We start from the raw sequence: 25,910 nt of genomic DNA, 5'->3' as shown, positions 1-25,910 counted from the left end.
ATTCTGGCCATTGGTCTATCTAGCTCAGTACTGTCTACACGGATTGGCAGCTACTCGTCAGGATTTCAGACAGGGAATCCCTTCCAGGCCTACTTGGATGTGCTGGAGATGGCACTTAGGACCTTCTGCATGCAAAACAGATGCTCTGCCACTGAGCTATAACTCTTTCCTAACTAGGAACTTGGGAAGATACCTTACACGGAGTCAGACCAGCTAGTGCATCTAGCTCAGTATTGTCTACTCTGACTGGCAGCAGCTCTCAGGGTTTCAGGCAGGGTCTCTCCCAGCCTTACCTAGAGATGCTGGGGATTGGACCTGGGACCTTCTGCACGCAGAGCAGGTGCTCAACACTGCTGTTTAAAGCAGATTTTCCAGTAGCACAAATTCCCCGTCAGACACCAACACTTGGTTTTATTATGACGATTTTTTATTCAGCGACCACAAAGTGTTACTTTGCTTCTTGCTTACACCCTTTATCCTAGGCTGCTTCTCCATAGGAGTCAGTAATTCTTATCTACTAACTGTACTGTATAGTGATGATTCGTTTCTCCATCTGCCTTTGTTCCGTAACTAACCAGAGCAAAAACAAGGAGGACCTTAATAGGGGGTGTTTGCAAGGATGCAACAAAATGTTACCTGCTCAAAGACATATAATAATAATAATTTGTTATTTATACCCCGCCCATCTGGCTGAGTCTCCCCAGTCCCTCGGGGCGGCTCCCAATCAAGTGTTAAAAACAGTACAGCGTTAAATATTAAAAACTTCCCTGAACAGGGCTGCCTTCAGATGTCTTTTAAAGATAGGATAGCTGCTTATTTCCTTCACATCTGAAGGGAGGGTGCTCCACAGGGCGGGCGCCACAACCGAGAAGGCTCTCTGTCTGGTTCCCTGTAACCTCACTTCTCGCAATGAGGGAACTGCCAGAAGGCCCTCGGCGCTGGATCTCAGTGTCAGGGCTGAATGATGGGGGGTGGAGACACTCCTTCAGGTATACTGGGCTGAGGGTGTTTAGGGCTTTAAAGGTCAGCACCAACACTTTGAATTGTGCACTTTGAATTGTATAGCAGAAGGTGGAGATTCCAGCCCCACAGAAGAAGGCATTTTGATGTGGTTGCTTTTAAGCATGGAGCACGTTCTGTCCTTATGCAATTTGTGTACATGCTGTTCTTGACATTGCCAGTCATTAAGCACTTAATAAACACATTTGCATACCACACCCACCACCAACTCTTGTTCAAGCTGCAGATTATCAGCTTTCCAACTGAACAGCTTTCCCCACCAGTTCTGCATTTTCTACCCAACTGCAGCAAACACTATTTATTTGTTTATTGTGTTGATATTCCAGCTTTGTTTCTCCAGGGAGCTCAAGGTGACCCCTTCCTCATTTAATCCCCACAACAACCCAGCGAGGTAGGTTAGACTGAGAACCAGCGACTGGTCTAAAGCATGGGTAGGCAAACTAAGGCCCGGGGGCCGGATCCAGCCCAATCACCTTCTAAATCCGGCCAGTGGATGGTCCGGGAATCAGTGTGTTTTACATGAGTAGAATGTGTCCTTTTATTTAAAATGCATCTCTGGGTTATTTGTGGGGCAAAGGAATTCGTTCATTCCCCCCCAAAAAATATAGTCTGGCCCCCCACAAGGTCTGAGGGACAGTGGACCGGCCCCCTGCTGAAAATGTTTGCTGACCCCTGGTCTATGGTCACATCCAGCAAGCTTCATGATGGCAAAGTGGGGATTTGAACTCAGGTCTCCCGGTCCGAGCCCGATACTCTAACTACTGCACCACACTGTCTCTCTTGTGGGGGGGAGGGAGGCAGGGAAACTCCATTTCTCTACCACCAAGTTGCAGCCCCTTTTGGGGTGGGGTGCAAAGTTTGCCGTGTGGAGGTGAAAGGAGATTAAATAACGTTTTAGCAAAAGTGCTAACCCCAATATCTTACTGAGCAATGGGGTCTGCCCCGGTGCTCCCAGCATTAGCTGGGAAGAGCAGGTATCGTGCAGCTTTGTGATGAATGCCAGAGATGTACAAAACTGTCATAAAGAATTGTAATAAAATATTTAAGGTCTTATATATATAATAAATGTTCATAAATGTACCAACCAAGCATGTACACAGATATGTGGACCACATGTCTGGAGCAGCACAGGAAGACCGCCCTGAAACCATTTTGACTCCCAAACTGACCAAATGTTTTCTCTGCAAGGAGGGAGGGGGTGAGGGAACCTTCCCATTGTCTCAGGAATGGGGTAATCACAATATCAAAGGAATGGCCAGACTACCAGGAAAGGCAATCAGATAAGGCATTATCAGATAACCTGGCAGACAGGAAAAACAACATTCAAATTTCTGTTGTAGACCGCCTTTTCTGTGATGTACAGGCAAGTATGATGTTTGTGGGTGGTGGTCTTGGGTTACATCCCTTCTGTGATGTAAGCATGATGTATGGAGTGGTGGTCTTGAGCTCCAGGGAAGGCAATTTAAAATGTCTATAGAAGGGCAGGCACACCTTGGTTCTGGGTCCTCCTCCTCTCCTGCGGGTGAGGGGAGCACCCTGTTGCAACAGTTCAATAAAGATCAGGCTTACGAGCTGCTTTGCTTCTCAGTATTCTCTGGTTGGCCTCTGTTATTCTCTCCTATCAATGGAGAACCTACAAAGAACTCTACAAGGGCTCTTGTGTCCCCCATAAGGGAATAAAGGCAGATTTTGTTTATTACAGAAGGAAGAAGACATCTAAGCATATACAAAGTTTATTTCCCTCCCACCCACCGAAATCCCAAGGGTTATAAAGAACTTCAGCTCTGGATTCAATTTTTTTAAGTTGGAGTAATAAAGGAACATAGCTCAGTGTTAGAGCACCTGCATTGCATGTAGAAAATCCCAGGTTCAATTTGCAATCCCAGACAGCCGCTGCCAGTCAGTGCGGACAACACTGAGGTGGATAGCTGAAGGCCTGATTCAGTAAAAGGCAGCTGCATACCCTCCAACTTTTCTCCAATGAAAATAGGGAAGTCCCATTCCATAATAATAATAATAATAATAATAATAATAATAATTTTACTATTTATACGCCACATATCTTACTGGGTTGTCGCAGCCACTCTGGGCAGCTTCCAGCAAACAGAAAAACATAATAAAACAAAAAACAGTTTTTTAAATTAAAAATTCCCTATACAGGATTGCCTTCAGACGTCTCAGGGGTTGGATAACTCTATACCCTCCAGGATAACTCCATACCCTCCAATGAAAATGGGGACATTTTCACACCCTCCAACATTTCTCCAATGAAAATAGGGGCGGCCAAGGAAAAGTGGGATCAAATCAGAAACCGGGGTGGCTTCTCTAAATCAGGGACGTCCCTGGAAAATAGGGACACTTGGAGGGTCTGCAACTGCCTGCGTTCCTAACGGAGAGATGCAAAGCGGCGTAGCGGTTAAACTTTAAAGCCTCGAATTGAGGCCAAATCCACACCACGCCGTTCAAAGCGCGTCCAGCATAAATTTAAAGCGCACGGCTCTCTCGCAACGAATCTTGGGAGCTGTAGTTTGTTAAGGGTCCTAGGAATTGTCATCTGCGAAGGAGCAACTACAGCTCCCAGGAAACCTCGGGGTAAATCGTGTGGTTTCGTTGTGCGCGGAAGGCGCTTTCAATGTGCAGGATGCTCCATCATGAGACCAAAGGTGTACAGAAATCATCGGGCCTCTGAGCATGTGCAGAGAGTAAGGAGCGCTAGTAGCACCGTGCAAGCACCCGGGTAGGGGACACTCAGGTCCTCCGAGGTGCCCCCGTCGCCGATCCTCATTTTCCTTGGGAGAGCCGCTAATCCCCGAGCTCCGCCTTGCCCTGCCCAGATGATGCTCCTCCCTGGAGAGCCGGGCGGCGGGGCGAGGCTTGCCGGCCGAGGCTCCTCCGCCTTCCCTTCGCGGGGGCTCCGCCCGATCTGACGTGGCAGCGGCTCCAGCAAGCCGGAGGCCGCCGCGTCCGGAGCGCAGAGCGCACAGCCAAGAGCGCAGAGCGCAGCGCGCGTCGCTGGAGTGAAGGTGCCCGATGGCACGTCCGCGCTTCGTGCTGCTGGTGGCGCTGGTGGTGCTCTCGGGATCAGGGCTGCTCCGCGGCTACGAGCCGGACTGGCGCCGCCTGGAGGGCCTGGAGAGAGGGAAAGTGGAGGTGAGGCCGAGCCTGGAGGGCGGAGGGAGCTGGGTGCCTTAGAGCATGTGCAGAGGGCCTGATGCGCCGCGGCCCGCCAGCTCCCTGGATTGAAGTCCCCACCCCACCCCAAGCAAATGTGGTCTCCCCACCACTGGACAGATGAAGCGTGAAATGCGCTGGGCAGCCTTGAGAGAAGCGCTGGCCCTCAGCCGGAGCTTAGCCTCCCTCGCAAGGCTGTGGTGAGGCTCTGGGAACAGGCAGCAGTCACCGCCGCAAGCCTTTGAAATGCGGGCGGGACATTAGAAAGAATTAAGGATGTAGCGTCTGTGTTGTTCTTTAAATGTTGCTGCTGTTATTGAAAGGCAGTATATGGAGGGGGGGGTCGTAAAAAAAGAGAAAAGTGAGATTTGCTTTGCAAGAGATCACGCCAAACAACTATTAAGTCTAGCGTCAGACAGAGATTGCGCAGAGCTTCCAAGAAGGATGTCTGTCTTGTCTTGGCTGTTCTTTTGCTATTCAGAGGTATACTGCCCTGGCATGTGGATTTACTATTTTACCATCATTCAGAGGGATATACGGGGTTACCCTAGTTGAAGCTTAGAGCAGGGCTTCCCACAGTGGGCAGGCCATTGGTGGGCCACTGAAGTTTCAGGCAAGTCTGTGGACCATAATTTACCATGTCTGCGAAGAACACTTACAGCTGGAATTCAGATTGTTGTACTATGGTTGACCTCTGGGACTCCCTGCCACAAGAGGCAGTGATGACCACTAACTTGGATGGCTTTCAAGGAAGACTAGACAGATTCATGGAGGAGAGAGAGGGCTATTGATGGCTACTAGCCATGATGGCTCTGCTCAGCTTCCACGGTCAGAGGCAGCGATGCTACTGAATCCATCCCAGTTGCTGGAAGCCACAGGAGGGGAGAATTGCTCTCGTGCTCAGGTCCAGCTTGCAGGTTTGAGGGCCTCTTTGAGAAGGTGGTCTAGATAGGCCACTGGCCTGTTGCAGCAGGTTCTTCTTAGCATTCCTAATGCTTCTGAACACCAGTTTGCATCTAGTACAGTGCAACAGAATTGCTGAAACAGGAGGGGAAAGTCATCTTCTAAAACCCTCTGCAATTTTCAGGTGGTCTGGGGCACGGGGGGGGGGGTGCAGTTTGAGAACCACGGGCTTAGAAGACTAAGGAGAAATTTGGTGCTATTCCCACATATTCCCAAGTCTGTCCTTATAGCCATTTTATTCTAGAGGTGGGAGGGGCATCCAACAAAGCCCATTTATCCCTGAAGATGACGTGGTTGCATTGGTGGGGGGTTGTTTTTCAATCTGCTAACAGGTGGCCTTGGGTACACCTGCCGCAGCAGGTTCTGACAAGCCCTTGGAAAGGATTGTCAAGGGAACAGGGGGATGGGGAACAGCTGTTTTTTCATGGTGGAAGGGAAAGGCTGCAGAGGGCGAATGTCTTTGTGGGGTTGTCAACAAGTGTCCTGAGTTGGCAGAGGTTTCTCCAAGAGCATGACTGAAACATGGAATTGTAGAGTTGGAAGGGACCCTGAGGAGCATCTAGTCCCCTTGGTGTCCCGTACGGGGATCGAACCTGCAAACCTGGTGTTACCAGCACCACGCTCTAACCAACTGAGCTGGACCTCCAACTCCCCATCAGACCCAGAAACCATCACAGTCAGTGGCCAAGGACAGTGGGAGTTGACAACACAAGAAGCGAGCACTCACCCACCCTTCAGTTTCCAGCCATTGCTGTCTCCAATTGTGGAGGCAGAGCACAGCCATTATGCCTAGTAGCCGTTGTTCCAGAGATTTAATTACGTGTTCCATCAATAAGCCCTATCTTTTATCTGTCCTGGCTCTTCCCAACTTTCGGCTTCATTCGGTTTCTCTGTCCACTTCCTCCACACCTTGACATTTTTTATAAACTTTTATCGTGTCACCTCTTTATTGCCCTTTCTCTAAGCCAGGGGTAGGCAACCTAAGGCCCGGGGGCCGGATGCAGCCCAATCGCTTTCTCATTCCGGCCCACGGACGGTCCAGGAATCAGCGTGTTTTTACATGAATAGAATGTGTGCTTTTATTTAAAATGCATCTCTGGGTTATTTGTGGGGCCTGCCTGGTGTTTTTACATGAGTAGAATGTGTCCTTTTATTTAAAATGCATCTCTGGGTTATTTGTGGGGCATAGGAATTCCTTCATTATTATTTTTTCAAAAAATAGTCCGGCCCCACACATGGTCTGAGGGATGGACCTGCCCATGGCTGGAAAAGGTTGCTGACCCCTGCTGTAAGCTAAAGAGCCCTCAAAGCTGCAGGCTTTCCTCAAAGGGCAATCACTCCATCCTTTATCATTTTGGTTGCCCTGACCTGGGATAGCTCAGTCGGTAGAGCAGGAAACTCTTAATCTCAGGGCTGTGGGTTTGAGCCCCACATTGGGTAAAAGATTCCTGCACTGCAGGGAGTTGGACTAGATGACTCTTGTGGTCCCCTCCAACTGTACAATTCTATAAAGGAGATGCTGGCTGGCTGATGAGCTGTTGGGAGTTGGGTGTCAGACAATATCTGGAGGTCTGCAGGCTCCTCGTCCTTCCACTAGAAGAATCGAGTCTGGATTTCTTGGGAAGTGTGTTTGTGTTTGATGGTGTATTCATATTCTGTTTTCTCCCTTTTAAAGAGCTGTGGGGGATGACGGCTGAATCGCCTGCCAGAGGTAAGTGTCGCTTCGTTCCTGCTCGCCAACACCTATCACTCACTTCCCCTGGGTGAAGAAGTGCTGCAATGGCTCATAAGACAGAAGGCAGGGAGCCCAACAGTAGGTGGCGCCAGAGAGCCAACAACAGGTGGAACCCAACACATTCTAGGTTTCCCCCCCATCCTCCTCCCTTCCAGAATGGAGATGGAGGAGAAAGAAGCTGACAGGCACAGCCACCTCCTAGACTGACTGAAAGTAGGGAGGCGGGAAGGTGGGGACTGGCTGAAAGCTGTCTGGGGTTGGTGGGGCAGACTGGAGCAGTCTGGGGTTTCCGGGGAGCCACCACCGGAAAGGCCCTGTCACCAACAAGGCCTCGCCTGTAGATTGTAGGTTCCAAGAATAAACTGGGCAGGGGGGGCCGTCTTATTCCATGTGTAATATTTGCATCTCATTCATTTTTTACCCAGGTGAAGGCCTTCATCAATGAGGACTTGCCTCTGTAGTATCCTTTTTGTATGTTTGTGCAGGGCCTAAGCATTGGAGGTAGGGGAGGTAAAAGGAGGACATCAGCAGGGTCCCCAGGCAGCAAGCCCATTGCCCCCCAAATTATTTATTTATCCTCTCTGGCCCAGGAGCCCATACTTGAGAAATTCTGAACTGCCGAGCCTGGTGCCCTTTAGGATGCTGCCTGGGGCTGATGAGGCTCATAATCCAAAACCTCTGGACAGGGGTGTCTTAAGGATATGCAGCGTTGGGGTGCAAAGATCCGCCTGCCCCCCCCCCCGTTGCTCAGTCCCAGGCTCGCAGGAGGGCGGAGCCAGCCAGCCGCCTCAGCGTCTCGCTGGCTTGGTCGCCCCTGAACTCATGGTGCACAGTCACCTGCAGAAGAGCACGTCGCCTGGAGGCGGTTGGAGGATGGATGGCGGCTAACAGATTGAGGTTGAATCCTCACAAGACAGAAGTACTGTTTTTGGGGGACAGGGGGCGGGTGGGTGTGGGGGATTCCCTGGTCCTGAATGGGGTAACTGTGCCCCTGAAGGACCAGGTGCGCAGCCTGGGAGTCATTTTGACTCACAGCTGTCCATGGAGGCGCAGGTTAATTCTGTGTCCAGAGCGGCTGTCTACCAGCTCCACCTGGTACGCAGGCTAAGACCCTACCTCTCCTCAGACTGTCTCACCAGAGTGGTGCATGCTCTAGTTATCTACCTCTTAGACTACTGCAATGCACTCTACATGGGGCTACCATTGAAGGTGACCTGGAAACTGCAATTAATCCAGAATGCGGCAGCTAGACTGGTGACTGGGACTGGCCAGGGACATAACACCAGTCCTGAGAGATATGCATTGGCTCCCAGTACGTTTCCGAGCACAATTCGAAGTGTTGGTGCTGACCTTTAAAGCCCTAAACGGCCTCAGTCCAGTATACCTGAAGGAGCATCTCCACCCCCATCGTTCAGCCTGGACACTGAGATCCAGCGCCGAGGGCCTGATGGCGGTTCCCTCACTGCGAGAAGTGAGGTTACAGGGAACCAGACAGAGGCCTTCTCAGTAGTGGCGCCCACCCTGTGGAACACCCTCCCTCCAGATGTGAAGGAAATAAGCAGCTATCCTATCTTTAAAAGACATCTGAAGGCAGCCCTGTTTAGGGAAGTTTTTAATATTTAATGCTGTACTGTTTTTAACATTTGACTGGGAGCCGCCCAGAGTGACTGGGGAAACTCAGCCAGATGGGCGGGGTATAAATAATAAATTATTGTTGTTATTATTCTTATTATTCCCTGGACTCAACTCTCGGGCCCCGGACTCTCGGCCTGGCACCCCTGAGAGCCCAGCGCCAAGGGGCCCCGCACCCTTAGCGCCTATGGGTAAGACGGCCCTGCCTCTGGAGGCACCGAGTTGGCAGTCTAACCAGGGAGATGATTTGCTAGACCTGCTGGCCAACGCAACAGAATTGGGTGTCCTCACTCACCCTTGCCTGAAACCCCTGGAGAGATGCTGCCAGTCAGTGCAGACAGTATTGAGCTAGATGAGCCAGTGTTCTGGCTCTGTTAGGCAGCTTCCTTTGCCCATACCATACCTCCTTAACTGCCTTTTCCAGCCACAACCTTGACATGAAGCACCTCGCTGGAGCAGACCCCGAACTCATCCTGTTGAACTCACACTTCAGAGAGCTGGAGGTGAGAGGGAGTTTTGATCTCCCCACACTGGTGTGACCCACTGGAGGATTTTTAGCTTCAGGCAGAACTGGGAGAGGTGATGCTCTTCATGGAATATGCAATTGCAGGAATAGTTTTGCTTGTGTTTCTGAACTGAACATGTAGGACTCGCAACAAAATGTTGCAGCGCAGCAGCAAGAATCCATCTCCCTAAGAATCATGGGGGTTTCTTTTGAAATCTTATTTTTCAAGGAGGTTTCAATGGCATTGAAGGGATGCTTGAAAGTATATGGGCAGCAGGTTGGTAAATCGCAGCCAGATTGGTTATTGTTGTCCAGCAAGCCAGCCAGTGGGACTTTTAATTCCTCCTCCGCTGGACTAGCAAGATTAAGTTGCATAGCACTTTAAAAGCTCCAGGAATATTCAAAAGTAGAGGGACCGGGTGCAGCAGGCCTTTGGGGGCTTCTCTTCAGGAAACCATCTGCCAGATTTCAGCCATGGGCAGGTAAGATGCAAATCTTGCTCTGTGATGCTTAACAGGCTAATTAATGTGCTGCTCACACAGCAAAGGAGCAAAGGTCCGTCAAATATGGGTGCAGCCAGAATTTATGGCAGGGGTGGGGTAGGACACACACCTGTCATCATCCTCTGTCTTAGCAGATTCGGAATGAAATGTCTCAGCAAATGTCTCAGTTGTTTTAAGTTACTTTCCTTTGACCTCAAGCGTTCAGAAAAATCTGTCAAAATCTCCAGCCATTTGAAAACCAGGAAGTTAAATAAAAAAATTAACATCCGGGAATAGCTTTCATGAGGTTAACGAGTCTATTTTCCAAAATGACGAAGAGCATGCCTTTTTAATCTTATTTTTAAAATCTAAACTGAAATAAGTTTTCTTGGGTTTGCTGAAAACCTTTTCAGCTATTCCTTCTCCAATTTCTTTTCCCCCCAATGCAGTTTTTCTGCGCACTCAGTAAGCATAGGCGTTTTCTACTTTTAAGTTAAGTATTCTTATTTACTTACTTGATGGGGGGGGGGTAGCTGTGCCCTGGCTATGCCCCTGGGTCCAATGCCATCTGCATTTGGATATGCTGGCACCAATCCAGCTGGGTCTCAGCATGTTGTTGCCACCTGCAAGTCTCTGGTTGACCAGGGGAAGGCTCTATGCTAGGACATCTGCTTTGCTTGCAGAAGGTCCCCTTTTCAATTCTCACTAGCATCTCCAGGTAGGGCAGGGAAGGTCTTTGGTCTGAAGCCCTGGAGTGCTGCTGCCCATCAGCGTAGCTCAAGGGTAGAGCATCTGCCAGCCTGTGTAAGCAGCACTGAGCTAGGTGGACCAATACTCTGACTTGGCCTAAGGCAGCGCCTTATGCTTTTATTTTGCAGAGAATTCCACTGAGCGATATGTCCCGCAAAGAAATCAATGAGCTGGTGCAGAAGCTGGGCTTCTACCGGAAGGAGAAACCCGACTCGCCTGTCCCCAAAGAGTTCCAGCTTGCTCCTGCCCGGCCACCCCCTGGTTCAGAAGGCGCCAAAGGAGAGAGTGCAGCAGAGAGCAAAGGGGCTGCGAGTGGAGAACTCTAGCTCTGTTGTGCTCTTAAAAACCTCAGGGGTGTCTTGTGTGCAAGTGTGTGCAAGGGTTGAGAGCGTGGCTCATGTTTTAATACATCCACAAGCATAGCTGTACCGGTGGGTGTGCATGGTACAATATGTTGTTAGTATACGCAGGGTTGTGTGTGCACACCCGCCAGAGGAGAGCCAAGGAATGTGGCCTGGGCTGTAGAATCCTTTTTAAAAAAGAAAAGAAAAGAAAGAAAACACAAGTTTCTAGACCTCATGGTTGAAAAGGTGTACTTGAAAGTGTCTGGGCAGTGCCTGCTGATATCCTGAGAGGCCCGAAGAGGGCTGCACTAAATGACTCTTTAGGTCCCTTTCAAATCTACAATTCTATGAAGATTTGCAGCGGTCTTGAGTGCGGAGGTCTGCTCCTCAACCCCCAAAAATAGCAAGATACGTATATGCAAAAAATGAATGTGCCACATTCGCAGGATATGCAACCAAATGCAACGTCCCCTTGTTGCAGAAATTTGGATTTCATTCTTTAATTTGTTTTAGAGTAAAGGGCACACAAAAGGGACGCGGGTGGCGCTGCGGGTAAAACCTCAGCGCCTAGGACTTGCCGATCGCATGGTCGGCGGTTCGAATCCCCGCGGCGGGGTGAGCTCCCGTCGTTCGGTCCCAGCTCCTGCCCACCTAGCAGTTCGAAAGCACAATTAAGTGCAAGTAGATAAATAGGTACCGCTTTATAGCGGGAAGGTAAACGGCGTTTCCGTGTGCTGCTCTGGTGCCGGTTTGCCAGAGCAGCTTCGTCACGCTGGCCACGTGACCCGGAAGTGTCTGCAGACAGCGCTGGCTCCCGGCCTCTAGAGTGAGATGAGCGCACAACCCTAGAGTCTGTCAAGACTGGCCCGTACGGGCAGGGGTACCTTTACCTTTACCTTTTAAAGGCCACACACTGCCCTGTCTGTGGAACGTGAGTAAAAAGTGGTGTGGAAGAAGCTGTGATCTGGGGTGTGGATTCGGGGGGAAAGTGTGCTCTCCCCACTGCCTGGGGAAACAGAGCCAGACCTCCTGGACCAGATCACCTGGAGTCCCACCTTGGTCTGCGCACCATTTCTGTCTAGATTCATTCGATCATGCATAGCCCAGTCGGAAAGTTTGGCTCCGTGCCTCTTTGTATAGCTCAGAGACCGGGAACCTGTGGCCTTCCAGGTGTTGCTGGATTCCTCGCCCCTCTCCCCCCCCCAAAAAAAAAAGTTTTAGTTTTGCTGACTGAGGGGAGCTGGAGACCACCAACATCCAGAGGGGGCCACAGGTTCTTCCCTTCTGCTTTCAGTTCAGACCACAGTCCCTAGCTGCTGTTCCTTGCTCCAGGCCATAAGCAAGCCTTCGTGTTTTTTCTGCAGCTGTGCCCCGTCTGCATGAGACAGGATGATACCCTCGGCTGAAAGCTCTTGGTGCCCAGGGTGGATAGTCAGTGTCCCATCAGGCTTTGGAGCACAGCGCCCTTAGGAACACGAGCTCAGTCACCCACCCTGCAAAAAACAACCACCACCCTCTTGCAGTTGTGCCTAGAAACAGTAAAGTCTTTTACATCCACTGTGCTGGTATCTGTGTCTCTGTTGCTGGATAATTAAAAGTCCCAGGCTGAACTGGCCAAGGTGTTCCCCTGGGCCCTCGCCCCATCCCACCCTCAGAAACTCACTGTGATGAGGTGAAGATGTGACCTTTTTCTTCCTTGAAGAGCACGGGGAGCTGAAGAAATTGGAAGTTGCAGCCTTTCTCAACCTGTGGGTCCCCAGATGCTGAACTACAACTCCCATCACCTCTAGCTAGCAAGCAAGGCCAGAGCTCTGGGATGATGGGAGTTGTAGTCCAACATCATCTGGGGACCCACAGGTTGAGAACCGCTGACTAGAGACTCTTGTCCTGCCTCACCTGAGCGGCATGTTGAGTTGCTGGGAGAAGATGTGTCCTTGCATCCCTCAGCCGTGCGCTGTCCCCTGCCAGTGGGGGAGTCAGGTGGAGGGCAAGACTCAAGGTGGTGGCAGCGCCCAGGCTCGAGGTGTGCACCCACCCATGCCCAGCTGCTGTTCTGCAGTTCTGCCCTGCATGGAGGCGCCGGTTAGGAAGCACAGTCCTTGCCTTAGGGGGCACAATGGTTTCCATGCCCCGGGTGTTGGCAACCCATGCTACGCCACTGCTACTAACCCGCCTCACAGGGTTAGTTGTGAAGATAAAATGGTTTGCGTGAGCTCCTTGAAGGAAAAGGTGGGGTGTAAATGCAATGACAGGAATACAAACTCCCCTAATCCCTGATCACTGGGCCAAGGCTGACGGAAGCCGGGAATCCAGCAATATCTCAGTGGCTCAAGAGGTACCCAGATCCTGCTGCACACCAGCCTGCCGCTGGCATTCTCAAACAGCTGGAAGGCGCGAAGTTGCGCTAGGTGTACGCTAACCTTAAAAGGACCGAGCCCTGGAGGTTGGAGAACAGTACGAAGCAGAAACGGCCGTCAAAACAGTCTATCCAAACTTTTATTGTCTTGCTGGTGCCTACATAAACATCCTTGTGCTAGTGCAAGAACCGTTACAATCGGGCGCGTGGCTGAGTGCTGAGAGCGGTGTCCGAGGAGCACATCCCGCTGTCTGTCCCTCGCTCCAGGCTCCAGTCGTTCTCAGCTGGCTCATCGGCCCCAACCTTCCCGTATTAATCAGGCCCTCAAAAGGGAAGGAGACTTGTGCAAAGGGCTGAAGGCTGATGCGCTGGGAACTCCCAGGAACAGAGTGGACATTGCTCGATGGTGCATAGGCAGGAGAGCTGTTCTATACAGAGAGGCCACACCAATGAAGCCCACATGGTTTCCCCCCTCTCCTGCCATGTCTAAGCACCCAGAGTTGACCACAATCGCTCCTGGGCTGGCAGAGCCATGGGTGAATACACACATAGGGCACATGGATGGGCAATACTTGATTTCAGCAAACTGGTGGCCAAGAGATGGGAACTGGCATGCCCTGTGCTTGCAAGGGAGCCTCTGAGCTGATGCAGAGTGTGCCCTTCACCACCACCATCCAGACAGGGAACACATTTTGTTTCTCTAAAAAAAATTTAAAAATCTGTCCTCTCTATCCCAAGCAGCAAAGAAATCCACATCTCTGTCCAGTTACCCCACAACTTCAAAAACTGCACTTTTCTAAACGAGCTGATTTCGGGAGGCGTTTCGGTCAGGGTTCAGGGGTGGCTCTGAGGTCTCCTCCTATCCCTCGTCCAGCTTTCACCCGCCAGGAAGGAAGCTATTTGCCATCTGAAAGCCTGGCTTCTCCTACCCACTGGTGCCAGCAGGGTTCAATCCAGAAGAGGCGCAGTCCCAGCCCAGTAGGGCCTGTGCACTACATTTATAATCGGGTTCCTCTTCTGGAAGTGTGGGGAGGGGGGCACGAGGAAAGTGCAAGACCTCTGCCTCGAAGGTGTTGAAGGAAGAGGCGCTCTGCCATAGCTCAGCGGTAGAGAATCTGCTTTGCATGCAGAATGTCCCAGGTTCAACCCCCAGGCAGGGCTGGGGGAGTGTCTCCCTATCAAAAATCCTAGAGAGCCACTGCCAGTCAGTGTAGACAATACTGAGCTAGATGGACCAACAGAAGCAGTATAGTAAAAGGCTGCATTCAGCTTTATGGCAAAACATCTGCTTGGCATGCAGAAGGTCCCAGGTTCAAGTCCTGGCAGCGTCTCCAGCTAGGGCTGCAAATGTCTCCTGAAGGCCTAGAAAGCCACTCGCAAGTCATGCTTGCCAATACTAAGATAGGAAGGACCAGCAGTTTGGCTCGACAGAAGGTAGCTATGTTCCTAACGCCTGGTGGGGGGGGGGACCTATAACCTGCTGAGCAGGCTCTGCATTTGCAACGATCATCGCAGTTCAAGGATTTGGGGGAGGTGGGGAGCAGGGTCTGCACACACAGACGACAACGGTTCCCCCCCTTTTTAGCGCGCTCCAGCATTTAGCCGTTCAAAGGTACAGACAAGACGCGTGGTCAGTCAATCACACCTGCACAGGTCTCTGCCCGTTATGCTGCTCGGCCGTGCACGATGCAAAAAAAGGGAGTTTCGAAAAAGGAGGAAATGGGAATAACTTACAGTAAATAACGACAACGACAACAATAATATAAAAAGCACGTGCGGATGAGAAGGGCAGTCCCGGTTCTCTCCGTAGAGCGGTCTAAGCTCGGCCGGTCCCCTCCAAACCGGCCTGGATTGCCAACTGCCCAGCCTGCTGTAGCGGGGTGTGTGTGGGGGGGGTGTTGGTTCCTCTTGCCTTTTTGCTGCTGGTGGCTCCTGCCCATAGTAAGAGTTCTCTGAAAGCAGGGAAGGGGGGGCTGCAGGAACACGGATCGGGACCAGAGGAGCAAGCGAAGACATCCTCCTTTCCCCTGCTGCCGCACCCGGGGTGGGTGGGTTGGTGGGGGACAGGCTAGGCTGGAAGTTTCGGAGGGAAGGGTGGGGGTGAGGAGGGGCGGGAGAGGAAGGCTAGAAGCGCTGCTGCCTCATCTGGAGCTCGTGGCGCCGCAGGTGGTTGTAGAGGGACTGCACGTAGGTGAAGACACACTTGGCGTCGGGACGTTTTCCCATGACCATCATGTCTTCCACGTCCACCAAGGGCACACAGTCCACAAGCACCCTGCAAAAGGGGGAGGGAGAGAAAGGGGGAGGGTAAGTGGTCAAGGTCCCCTGGACAGTTAAGTCCAGTCAAGGGCGACTATGGGGTTGAGGCGCTCATCTTGCTTTCAGGCCGAGGGAGCCGGCGTTGGTCCACAGATAGCTTTCCGGGCCATGTGGCCAGCAATGACCAGGGGCGGAGGAAGAAGAGGAGTTTGGATTTGATATCCCGCTTTATCACTACCTGAAGGAGTCTCAAAGCGGCTAACATTCTCCTTTCCCTTCCTCCCCCACAACAAACACTCTGTGAGGTGAGTGGGGCTGAGAGACTTCAGAGAAGTGTGACTGGCCCAAGGTCACCCAGCAGCTGCAGGTGGAGGAGCAGGGAATCGAACCCAGTTCACCAGATTACGAGTCCACCGCTCTTAACCACTACACCACACTGGGGGGTGCGGTAGGTGCGGCCTGCTCCGGGTGTCAACACTGAGGGCGGGTGACAAAATGCTGGGCAGCACTCACCTGAGGGCCTGCAGCGCGCCCAAACCACGTGTCTCTCTTGGGAGAGGTGTGGTGGCTTGGGCACCCGCAGGCTCCACGCTGCCCAAATGATCCACACTCTGCCTCCCCCCCCCCAGCTGTAGGGCAGCTGAGTGGGAGGAGGCAGGCAGACTCCAGAGGCCCTGCCCTCACCCCACAGATCCAGGTGCCCGAGCGGCTTCCTCCACAGCTGAGCATGACCAAACCACTTCTGGTGCAACGGAACACTGTGACGGAAACCAGAGCACACAGAAACACCGTTTACCTTCCCGCCGCAGTGGTACCTATTTATCTACTTGCACTGGCGTGCTTTCGTACTGCTAGGTTGGCAGGAGCTGGGACAGAGCAACGGAAGCTCACCCCATTGTGGGGATTCAAACCACCCACCTTCTGATCGGGAAGCCCAAGAGGCTCAGCGGTTTAGACTGATTCTTCCCCCCGCCCCCAGACCCTTAAACTAACCCCACGTTGTGCTGCAGGTTGGCAACAACAACTACCAGCACTTATCCCCGCCCCTTGGGGCTTGGGTGCAAATCCTAGGAAGTAACTACCCAGGTTTTCCCACCGTTATTCATTTCTGCAAGAACAGCCTTTGCACGGGTGGGGAGAATGCAGAGCCCCCACCCCAGAGATAAACCGGGGAAGTCAAAGGAGCCATCTGTTATTGCAAACGGCAAGGAAACCTTTGATCCTGAAAAGAGAAAAGTTGTCCCTTCAGGAGTCCAGCCAGAACAACACTTTAGGGGGTTGCTAGCGTCTCGTTTTGAAAGTGTGAGCAGCCGCCTGGTGTTTATAACTTTTTGCAAAAGATCTTTCTTTTAGTGCAGGGGAGCCCTATATTGATGCGCCAAGAAAAGTTCGCGCCTGTGAAGAAGCTGGTTTGGCCAGTGTGAGGACAGGATGCTGGATTAATTGGGCCCTGGGCCTGATGCGACACGTTTCCACTTACGCTCTTTTTGCCCACTTTCAGAGCCCAGACCCAGGACCCATTTCGGCTAGTGGTCTTTGCATCAGCTTTGCTGGTTTCCCACCCGGCCTCCCCAGTCCTCAGTCTCGGGGTCAAGCATGTGCAGAGGGGGTGGGGGTGCGGGTGTGCAGGGAGGTAACCACGAGGTTTAATGGGCTCCCTCCTCTCAGCAGCCTCAGCGATGGAAAATCTCCTGAGCGAGCCAGTGTGCCCTTATAAAGCCTTTGTTTAGCCTGTGTGATGGGCTGTTGTACCCAGTGTCCCGGGAGAACGAGGCTCTAGGGAGGCAAAGATATTAACAAGGAGTGCCTGAGTCACTTTTTCCAAGGCTCTCTAGCTCCTCCGAGACATATATGGCCGGGGCAAAATAAATAAAAATAAAAACCCACCCCACCCCACCCCCTCCAAAAGAAGGAGAAAATAAGAAGAAACCATCTCCATCACCTGTCCGTCTCTCTTTCTGTGCAGCCCGGCCTGCGGAAGCAAAGGATTCTGGGAAAGGCAGGCACTGTCGCCACCGTTACCTGGCAGCTGTCAAAAATTATCCGCCCCTCCCGCAAAAGTGAGAGCTTAAAAATTTATTTTTAAGATTGGCATTTGATTTCTTCCCCAGCCTTGACCGTGAGCTCCCATTGTGGGTTAAAACAATCTAAAAACACAACATGGAAGAGCTAGTAACACTGGGAACAAGGAATATCGGGAGCCAGTGTGGTGTGGTGTGGTGTAGTGGTTAGAGCATTAGGCTGGAATCCGGGAGACCAAGGTTCAAACCCCCCCACAAAGTTCGCCAGGTGTGACACTAGGCCAGTCGTTGCCTCTTGGCCTGACCTCCCTCGCAGGGGTGTTGTGGGGGTTAAACAAGGTGGGTGTCTGCCCCCTTGAGCTCCCTGGAGAAAAAGGTGGAATAATGTTGTGGATTCTCCTTCCTTGGAGGTTCTGAAGCGGAGGTCGGGTTTTAGCTGAGATTCCTGCATTGCAAGGGGTTGGACTAGATGGCCCTTGGAGTTCCCTTCCAACCCCACAATTCTATGATTCTAGGAGATGTGGAAAGGAAAGATAAACATGGCGCCTTCAACGCCTTGTGAGGGGGCAGGAAAGGTAGTGCTTAAATGCAACCAGTCCGTCAATAATAAACTGTGCCAGGGTGGCAAGATGAAATATATCTAGTTTAGCACCATCATACAATGGCAGATCCTCTCAGCACCAACCGACTCACTACGAAGAGCAGACTGGATATTTTTTTCTTAGATAAATGTCTTGATAATAACCCGTCCTTCACCAGCAGGTCTCCCAGAATTAAAAACAGCCAGGTTACACAGGCCCTAGGGTGCGTCTCAAAAACAGACATCTTAAGGGTCAAGAGGGAAGTCTTCTGCATTCACAGGGAAGGTGCCAGACGCATTGCGGTGGGGAGGGAATTCTACAACTTTGGGGCCACCACAGAGAAGGCCCTTTCCTGAGCTGTCACCAACACCGAGGGCTGAGGAACTATCGAGAGGTACCCTGCTTGCCGATTCCAGCACCCGAGGAGGTAGCCTTTCGGGTATTTGAGGCCTGTGTCATTCAAGGCCTCGAACACGAATGTGAGCGCCTTGAATTGGGCCCAGAAACAAAACAGCCGCCAGTGCAACTGTCTTAAAATGGGGTTTTTAATGTGATATCTCAACAGAACCAATCCTCATCCCCCCCTTTTATTATTTGCACTCCGCCCATCTAACTGCCCCAGCCACTCTGGGCGGCTTCCGACATATATAAAACACAAAAATACAGTTAAAAACTTCCCTTCAAGGCTGCCTTCAAATGCCCTTTAAAGGTTGCATAGTTGTTTATCTCCTTGACATCTGATGGGAGGGCGTTCCACAGGGTGGGCGCCACTACTGAGAAGGCCCTTTGCCTGGTTCCCTGTAACCTCGCTTCTCGCAGGGAGGGAACCGCCATCAGGCCCTCAGAGCTGGACCTCAGTGTCTGGGCTAAATGGTGGGGGTGGGGTGGAGATGCTCCTTCAGGTATACCGGACGTTTTGGGCTTTAAAGGTCAGCACCAATACTTTGAATTGTGCTCAGAAACATACTGGGAGCCAATGTAGATCCTTTAGGACTGGTGTTATATGGCCTCAGCAGCCACTCCCAGTCACCAGCCACATTATGGATTAGTTGTAGTTTACAAGTCACCTTCAAAGGGGCTATTGGGGTTGGGGGGCTATTGGATTGTTGTTTTTATTTTCATTATGTATATTGTGGTTTTGTATCTTGATTTTATTCTGTGAACCACCGTGAGACCCCCGGGTATAGGGCGGTATATAAATTCAATACAGTGGTACCTCGGGTTACAGATGCTTCAGGTTACAGACTCCGCTAACCCAGAAATAGTACCTCAGGTTAAGAACTTTGCTTCAGGATGAGAACAGAAATCGTGCGGCGGTGGCAGGAGGCCTCATTAGTTAAAGTGGTGCTTCAGGTTAAGAATGGACCTCCAGAACGAATTAAGTTCTTAACCCCAGGTGCCACATACATACATACATACATACATACATACATACATACATAAATGGCCCGCATACTGAAGGTCCCCAAGCAAGGTAGTTTCTGAAGGAACCAACAAGGAAGTACCGTCTGCCTCTCCCACCCTCCGAATTTCCCTGCCTCCCAGCGTGGAAACGTTTTGCAACCACAGTGCAGAGACATGTATCTTTCCCCCCCTCACCCCTCCACCCCCCCCCAAATAAATCAAGAAGGAGGAGGAGATTCTCACCATTGCTCCGCGGGTTGGAAGGTTAGGACTTTTTGGTTTTAACCAGCCCCTTCTGAACCAGGCACCGGTAGAACTCCTGGATGTACGTGTAAACGCACTTCCAATCGGGCTCCCTCATCCGGACCATGTCCTCCACATCCAGTAACTGGGGGCACTCCGCGTGCATCCTGGGTGGTGGGGCAGGGTGGTGGGGTGCCAGGAAAGGGGAGGGAGAAGCCAGTGATCACAGCCCGGACAGATTTGGAAAGGGGGCAGGGAAGGAGGGAGAGAAAAAGAAGAGAGACAGAAGGAAAAAAACAGAAGAAATACATAAATCCATTTCACATTCCTCTGTGTGTGTGTCAAACTTACATACATGCTTTTGGGGGGTGTCTCTCTGGCGTGCAATACAAACGAGGGTGGAAAGAGGGGGGGTCCATTGCACACGTGCGCCTGGGAGTCATTCCTCATACGGGGGGGGGGGGAGATAGGAAGGGTAGGGTGAGCGTGGCCAGAAGTGCTGTTGTCGGGGGCTGGTGCCACGAGCAGGTGTGGGGAACTCGAACCTGGATCTCGACAGCAAGGACAGTCCGACAGACGGAAAGGGGTTGGGGGGGGGGAGAGAAAAGGAGATGAATGGGGCGGTTTGGGAGGAAAGGCGCTGTGCTCTGGTGCCTGTTCCAAGGTGGGGCCTTCCTTCTATATGGACGCATATAGAGAGAGCGGATGAGGGGGGCCGGAACGCACCCCGCTGCCTCATCCCATCCTACCCCAGCCTTGCAACAGCGCTGCGGCACAGCCGGGGTGCCTGAAGCTGGGGGGGGGGGCCACGCAGGACGACAGCGACACAGGAGGGAAAGTGAAAGCTGCCCAGGAAAGCACCTCTGGTCCAGATCGTGGAAGGAGGGGGTCGGTCACTCTCGTGGTCCATGGAGAGGAGAGGGGAGCAAGGAAGAGGCAAGTGGCAGGAGAAACCCTTCACAGGCAAACGCCCCTTGCCCTCCTCTTGGGCCAGGACATTGCATTTGGCCCGCAGGGGAGAGACCTGGCTCAGAGAAGAGGAAACTCGTCGTCCCGCCAGCCTGGGACATCAACAGAACGAGCAACTAGGAGTCATTGAGCAGACCACCAGGCTCCTGCAGCAAGGCTCTGGCACTCGTGAAAGCGTCCTTTAAAAAGGGATCACCCTCAGGTCTGCTAGTAAGGGAGGCAGCAACGAAGCAATTCAGGTGCGGGGGAAATGGAGGCCCTCGGAAATCTCTGCAGGCCGCACCCTGAGTGGTTTTTGCCTGGCCGGGGCTTGGCCTTGAATGCAGATCATGCCTCTTGCTTTCACACAGGAAGCTAGTGTAGAAACCAGTCTACAGTGGTACCTTGGTTCTCAAACGCAGGGTACTCAAACAACTTGGAACCCAAACAATGAAAATCTGGAAGGAAGTGTTTGCAAACTTTTTTCGGAAGTCGAACGTGCTCTGTATTGAGTGTTACACTTCTGTTTTGAGTACCACACTTCAGTTTTGAGTGTTACGCTGAGGTCTGTCTGTTTTTGCTATTTATTTTGCATTTTTGTTTTTGCGGCTCTTTTTGTTTTGTTTTTGTGATTGTGTGGAACCCAGTTCAGCTACTGATTGATTGACTGTGTGACTGCAGTACATTGCTTACTGCTTTCATTTTAAGGATCAATGGTCTCGTTAGATAGTAAAATTCATGTTAAATTGCTGTTTTAGGGGTTGTTTTTAAAAGTCTGGAACGGATTAATCTGTTTTGCATTACTTTCTATGGGAAAGCATGCTTTGGTTTTGGAAGGGACTTCCGGAACGGATTAAGATTGAGAACCAAGGTACCACTCTACTGTAAAAAGCTAAAATTTGCACTGCTTGCTCCGCACACTTTAGATTGGCCTCACCCACCAGGGACTGCAGCCCTTGGGCGGAAAAAGGGTTCAAAAAAAGTGCTAAAATGCAGCATTATTTTGTTGTGGTGGTTCCGTATTTTTAGGGCAAGGCATGTTCAAAAACACTTATCCTGAGACCTGCAAATGAGGGTGAGCAGCCCTGACTTTCCTGGGTGCTGTGTTCTGCAGGATCAGCCCAAATCTCTCCAGAGTGCCAATACTTGCAAGTGGCCTGGCTCCCTAAATTTGCATGTGGAGAGGTGGGAGAAGCATTTGCTCAATGCTGCTCTGCGGGGGCCCTGCTGTCCATCTCTGGTTGGGAAGGGGAGAAGCAGCCCACAGGGGGAGAAATAAGAGACGAGAAAGGGAGACAGAGAGAGAACTCCCTTCCGTGTCTTTCTGCTCAGACCCGTTCCAGGCACAGCACCCAGGGGCGTCCCGGCTCAAGAAGCGGCAGCGGTGCGCCCAGCCAGGCCCCGAGGGCATCCGCAGCCCCGAAGTCGCTCTCACCACCCGACCCCAAGCTGCAACAGCGCACAACCCTATAAGAAAGACCTTGCAAAGAGGTGCGGGCACTCTCCCGCTCCTCCACACCAGCTCACAGTGTCCCACATGTGCCACCACCCAATCCAAATTTTCCAGAGGAATCAGAATGCCTTCCGGCGTGGAAGAGCTCCTGCGCTCTGCGTAAATAGCTGAGTCCCCTTCCCTTCCTACCTTGTGCGCGAGAAAGCAGCACGGATCGAGCCGGAGCCGGAAAAGGTCTGTCTGTAGGTTACGGGGCAAAATCCCAGCACGCTTGTGAGGCCCTGGCATGAACAGTTAGCTGGCTTGGGTGGTGCAAGAGCACAGTGAGGGGTAGTGGTTACAGCAGTCCTCCCAAAATGGGCAGTACTGCCCCCCTGGTGGGAGGCAGAAGGATTAACGGGGGGGGGGGGAGAGAGAAGGATAAGAAGCAAGGGGGCAGCAGGGGCACACTGGAGGTGTAAATCAGACTTTGAAAAGTTGGAATCTCTGGTTCAAGCCCACCAGTTTTGCTGGATTAATTAAACTAAATAGTTTTTAATTGGATTTTGAGTGTGATTAACCGTTACTGTTTTGAAATTCTTATTCTGTTCATGAGCGGGTCATGCAAGCTTTTTCTAGGGTAGGGGGCATGGGGGATGAATTTATGGAACGAAGTCTGAAAAAGTTTGGGAACCACTGAGTTAGAGTGTCGGACTAAGACCTGGGAGACCAGGGTTCGAATCTCTGCTTGGCCAACGTGAAGCTTACCGGATGTGACCCTGGCTTTAAAGGGTTGTTGTGGGGATTAAAAGGAGGAGGGAGGGAAGACCACATGTGCCGCCTCTGAGCTCCTCAGAGGAAGAAAGGGGGGTGATGAATGCAATAAGATAAATAAATATTAAAAAAACAGCCACCTGTGCCCCTACATGCTTCAAGAGATGCCTTTGGCCAGAACTGCGTGTTTGTTGTGATTATGCAGGTAACCACCAAAGGTACAACTGGGGCTTCAATCTTCCTAAGAACCCCAATCTTGCATTTTAAAAAAAAGGCGGAACAAGCATGTTTCTAGACCTCAAGGTTGCAAAAGCACTCTTTGATTTTCACAGTGGATAGCTGAGACTCCCTTCCCCAGGACTAGCAAAAATGAAATAAACTGTAAGCATTCCTGAAGCCTGCAAAAAAATAATAATCAGATTTTGCTTTTCCCAAGCCCAGGTCTTTCTTCCTTTTGATGAGGCCCTGCTACATGACACCAGCCTTCTCCAACCTGGTGCCCTGCGGATAGTGTTGGACAGACAGCGTGGGCTAATGGTCAGAGGTTTGTGGTCTGGCAACGCCTGGAGGTTGGGAAAGGCTGGTGTCTGCACACAGGGAGCGCTGCTTTCTGTCTAGACAACACAGCATTAGGAAGAAGAACAGGGGACGAGAGGCAGGCCTTATTCCACACTTTGAGGCTTTACTGGGAGGTCTCTCTCCCCCCCCCCCCCAGTCGTCTGCCCAGTGAGACATTTTCTGGTTGAGAACCTCCCAGCCGGAAGCAGCACAGGTTTGAGCACAACTGAGCAGGAAACAGCCACAGCCCTGCAGAGAGGTGTCCGGTTAACTCATTGCCACAGGATAGTTAAGCCAGCCTTCCTCACTATGGTGCCCTCTAGATTGCTTTAGATGCTACAACTCCCATCATCCCCTGCCAGTACAGCCATTTTGGACTACAACTCCCATCGGCCTCAGCCAGCACTGATGGCTTGGACTACAACTCCCATAATCCCCTGCTATAACGGCCCTTTTGGACTTCTAGCTCCCCTCACAGCTGTAGCACAAAGTCCATAGAGAGCACCAGATTGGCCAAGGTTACGTTAGGCAGAAAGAGAGAGAGAGAGAGCGCACAGGTACGCCAATAACCCAGAAAAGGCACTAGACCTCTTGAAGGAAAAACAGGCCCTGCGCCCGCGCTTCTCTCCCACGCCTGGCGGGGGGCAGGAGCAGCTAAGGGGTACATACTCAGCCGCCGAGAACGCCATCTCGAAGTTGCGCCGCCGGTCCTGCGGTGAAAGCTGGGCATAATCGAAGGCCTCTGGGAAGAAGTTGTGGACGAGGGCACAGAAGGCCATGCCGTCGCTCCAGCTGGAGGAAAAGTTCTGGATGTCGACGTGCTGCCGAGTAAAATAAAAACAAAATTTGAAAATTTTGTTTTATTTTTTAAAAATTTGATTTCAAATCAAGAAACCTCAAAGCGGGGGGTTGCCAAAAAAAGAGAGAGATAATGTTAGCAGTAAGAAGAACAAGCAACACTAACTTAAAAATTTCAAAAAGAGAACAAGAAGAATTCACGTTTAAAGAAGACTGGGAAATGTTTAATGAATATATGGGTGAAAACTTGTGTTCATTTAAAAATGCTGGTAGCATTAAGTTAAATTCAACAGTGTAAATCAGTTTTGATGGATGTAACGGTGGATTACTGAATGGTTTAGTTCATGTACAAGATGAAGGAATGTATGGTATGTAAAACGGACCATGGAAATAGAAGAAGGGAAGTAATAAATTTAAGGTTATTTAAATGAATATTTTGAAATGTAATTTAGAAAATTTAATAAAAATTATTGTGTGTGTGTGTGTGTGTGTGTGAGTGTGTATGTATGTTAAAGACAACTATAGACTAAAAAAGAGATGAAAACTCACATAAACTGCTTTAGGCTTGTCTAACAGAATATTTTTTGACCTTTAAAGCCCTAAATGGCCTCGGCCCAGTATACCTGAAGGAGCGTCTCCACCCCCATCGTTCTGCCCGGACACTGAGGTCCAGCTCCGAGGGCCTTCTGGCAGTTCCCTCATTGCGAGAAGCAAAGCTACAGGGAACCAGGCAGAGGGCCTTCTCGGTAGTGGCGCCCGCCCTGTGGAACGCCCTCCCACCAGATGTCAAAGCGATAAATAACTACCTGACATTCAGAAGACATCTTAAGGCCGCCCTGTTCAGGGAAGTTTTTAATCTGTGATATTTTAGTGTATTTTTGGTTTTTATGGAAGCCGCCCAGAGTGGCTGGGGAAACCCAGCTAGATGGGTGGGGTACAAATAATAATAATAATAATATATTATTATTATTATTATTATTATTATTATTATTATTATTATTATTATTTGCAGGCTCTGAAAAAAGTACAGCAAAGGCATGTGCCTGATATCAATCAGCAGGGAGTTCCAAAGTGTAGGCGATGCAACACAGAAAGATCCAAGTTCTTACAACTGCAGAGCAGGTATTATGTGGCCTCTGAAAGAGGGCCAGTTCCGCTGATTGAAGCTGTTGAATGGGGTATGTGGAGTAAGGCGATCTCTCAATCTGGAGAAGCCTGGGCAGAAAGGGGCAGGAAAGTGGGCACAGGCGAATGGCAAACTAAGTTGTCGGACTGTGCCAAAATGGCAAAACTGAGCGGAAAGCTCAGAAACCAGGAAGACCAAAACTTTAATAAGGAATGGGGGGAAATTATAATTTACCTAGAAGATCACTGTTAGCAGTTGAAAGCACTAGCGGGATTGCAATAACACTTGTAATGTAACGAGATCTATGGACATAATGGGGTTATAAAAAAAATGGACTATTGAATAAACATGCAGTAGAAAAGGGGTAACAACAGAACCTGTGGAGGGAAGATGGGAAGTCCAGAGATTCGGAGGAATCTTTTAATTGTGGATCTGTCGTGGTAGGATTATAACTTTAAATTGGTAAAACCAAATAAAATTATTATTTTTAAAAAAGGAAAGTGGGCACAGGCCCGCCAGGGGCACACTCACCTCATAGCCCCGTGTCTTAGCGCGGCACCAATCCAACAGCATTTGCTTGATGCTGCTGGCGTTGGGGACCCCAAAGCTGCCCGAGCGCTGGACCGCCACCCGGGACACGGCTGGGTTGGCTGGGCTGCGGAGAGAAGAGGAGAGCATAAGAAATTGCCATATCCCAAACCAAAGCGTTGCTCCCATTGGAAGAAGGAAACGGCCTCCGATTGTGGGGGGGGGGTTGCTTGGAATACATCCGCGAAGGAATGCAGGCGACTCCCTGTTGCCTTCCCTA

The 25,910-nt window shown here is 50.9% G+C and overlaps 2 protein-coding genes across 7 annotated transcripts in view; one reads left to right on the top strand and one right to left on the bottom strand.

The window, feature by feature from the left end:
* Nucleotides 1-10,809, top strand: part of SELENOM (selenoprotein M) — a 35,345-nt gene extending 24,536 nt beyond the window's left edge. Inside the window, exons 1-5 of one of the 2 annotated variants that reach the window (XM_081842163.1) lie at nt 3,908-4,170; nt 6,830-6,865; nt 7,315-7,349; nt 8,946-9,024; nt 10,387-10,809. In XM_081842163.1, the coding sequence (XP_081698289.1) occupies nt 4,051-4,170; nt 6,830-6,865; nt 7,315-7,349; nt 8,946-9,024; nt 10,387-10,584 (468 nt within the window). In that variant the 5' untranslated portion in view covers nt 3,908-4,050 and the 3' untranslated portion in view covers nt 10,585-10,809. Of the gene's footprint in view, nt 1-3,907; nt 4,171-6,829; nt 6,866-7,314; nt 7,350-8,945; nt 9,025-10,386 lie in introns of those variants that run through there. The other variant, XM_081842164.1, reaches the window with a different exon arrangement.
* Nucleotides 10,810-13,080: 2,271 nt separating this feature from the next.
* The window catches only part of SMTN (smoothelin), an 81,407-nt gene continuing 68,577 nt past the window's right edge, over nt 13,081-25,910 (bottom strand). For 4 of the 5 annotated variants that reach the window (XM_081841762.1, XM_081841765.1, XM_081841764.1 and 1 more), the window contains 3 exons: nt 25,634-25,757; nt 23,848-23,999; nt 13,081-15,233 (listed from right to left, as the gene is read on the bottom strand). In XM_081841762.1, the coding sequence (XP_081697888.1) occupies nt 15,083-15,233; nt 23,848-23,999; nt 25,634-25,757 (427 nt within the window). In that variant the 3' untranslated portion in view covers nt 13,081-15,082. Of the gene's footprint in view, nt 15,234-19,466; nt 19,634-23,847; nt 24,000-25,633; nt 25,758-25,910 lie in introns of all 5 variants that reach the window. The other variant, XM_081841763.1, reaches the window with a different exon arrangement.

Source organism: Podarcis erhardii (assembly GCF_964252035.2).
Source record: "Podarcis erhardii genome assembly, chromosome: 15".
Classification (NCBI taxonomy): Eukaryota; Metazoa; Chordata; class Lepidosauria; order Squamata; family Lacertidae; genus Podarcis; species Podarcis erhardii.
Note: the sequence above shows the minus strand (reverse complement) of the source record. Positions and strands in the feature narration are given on the sequence as shown.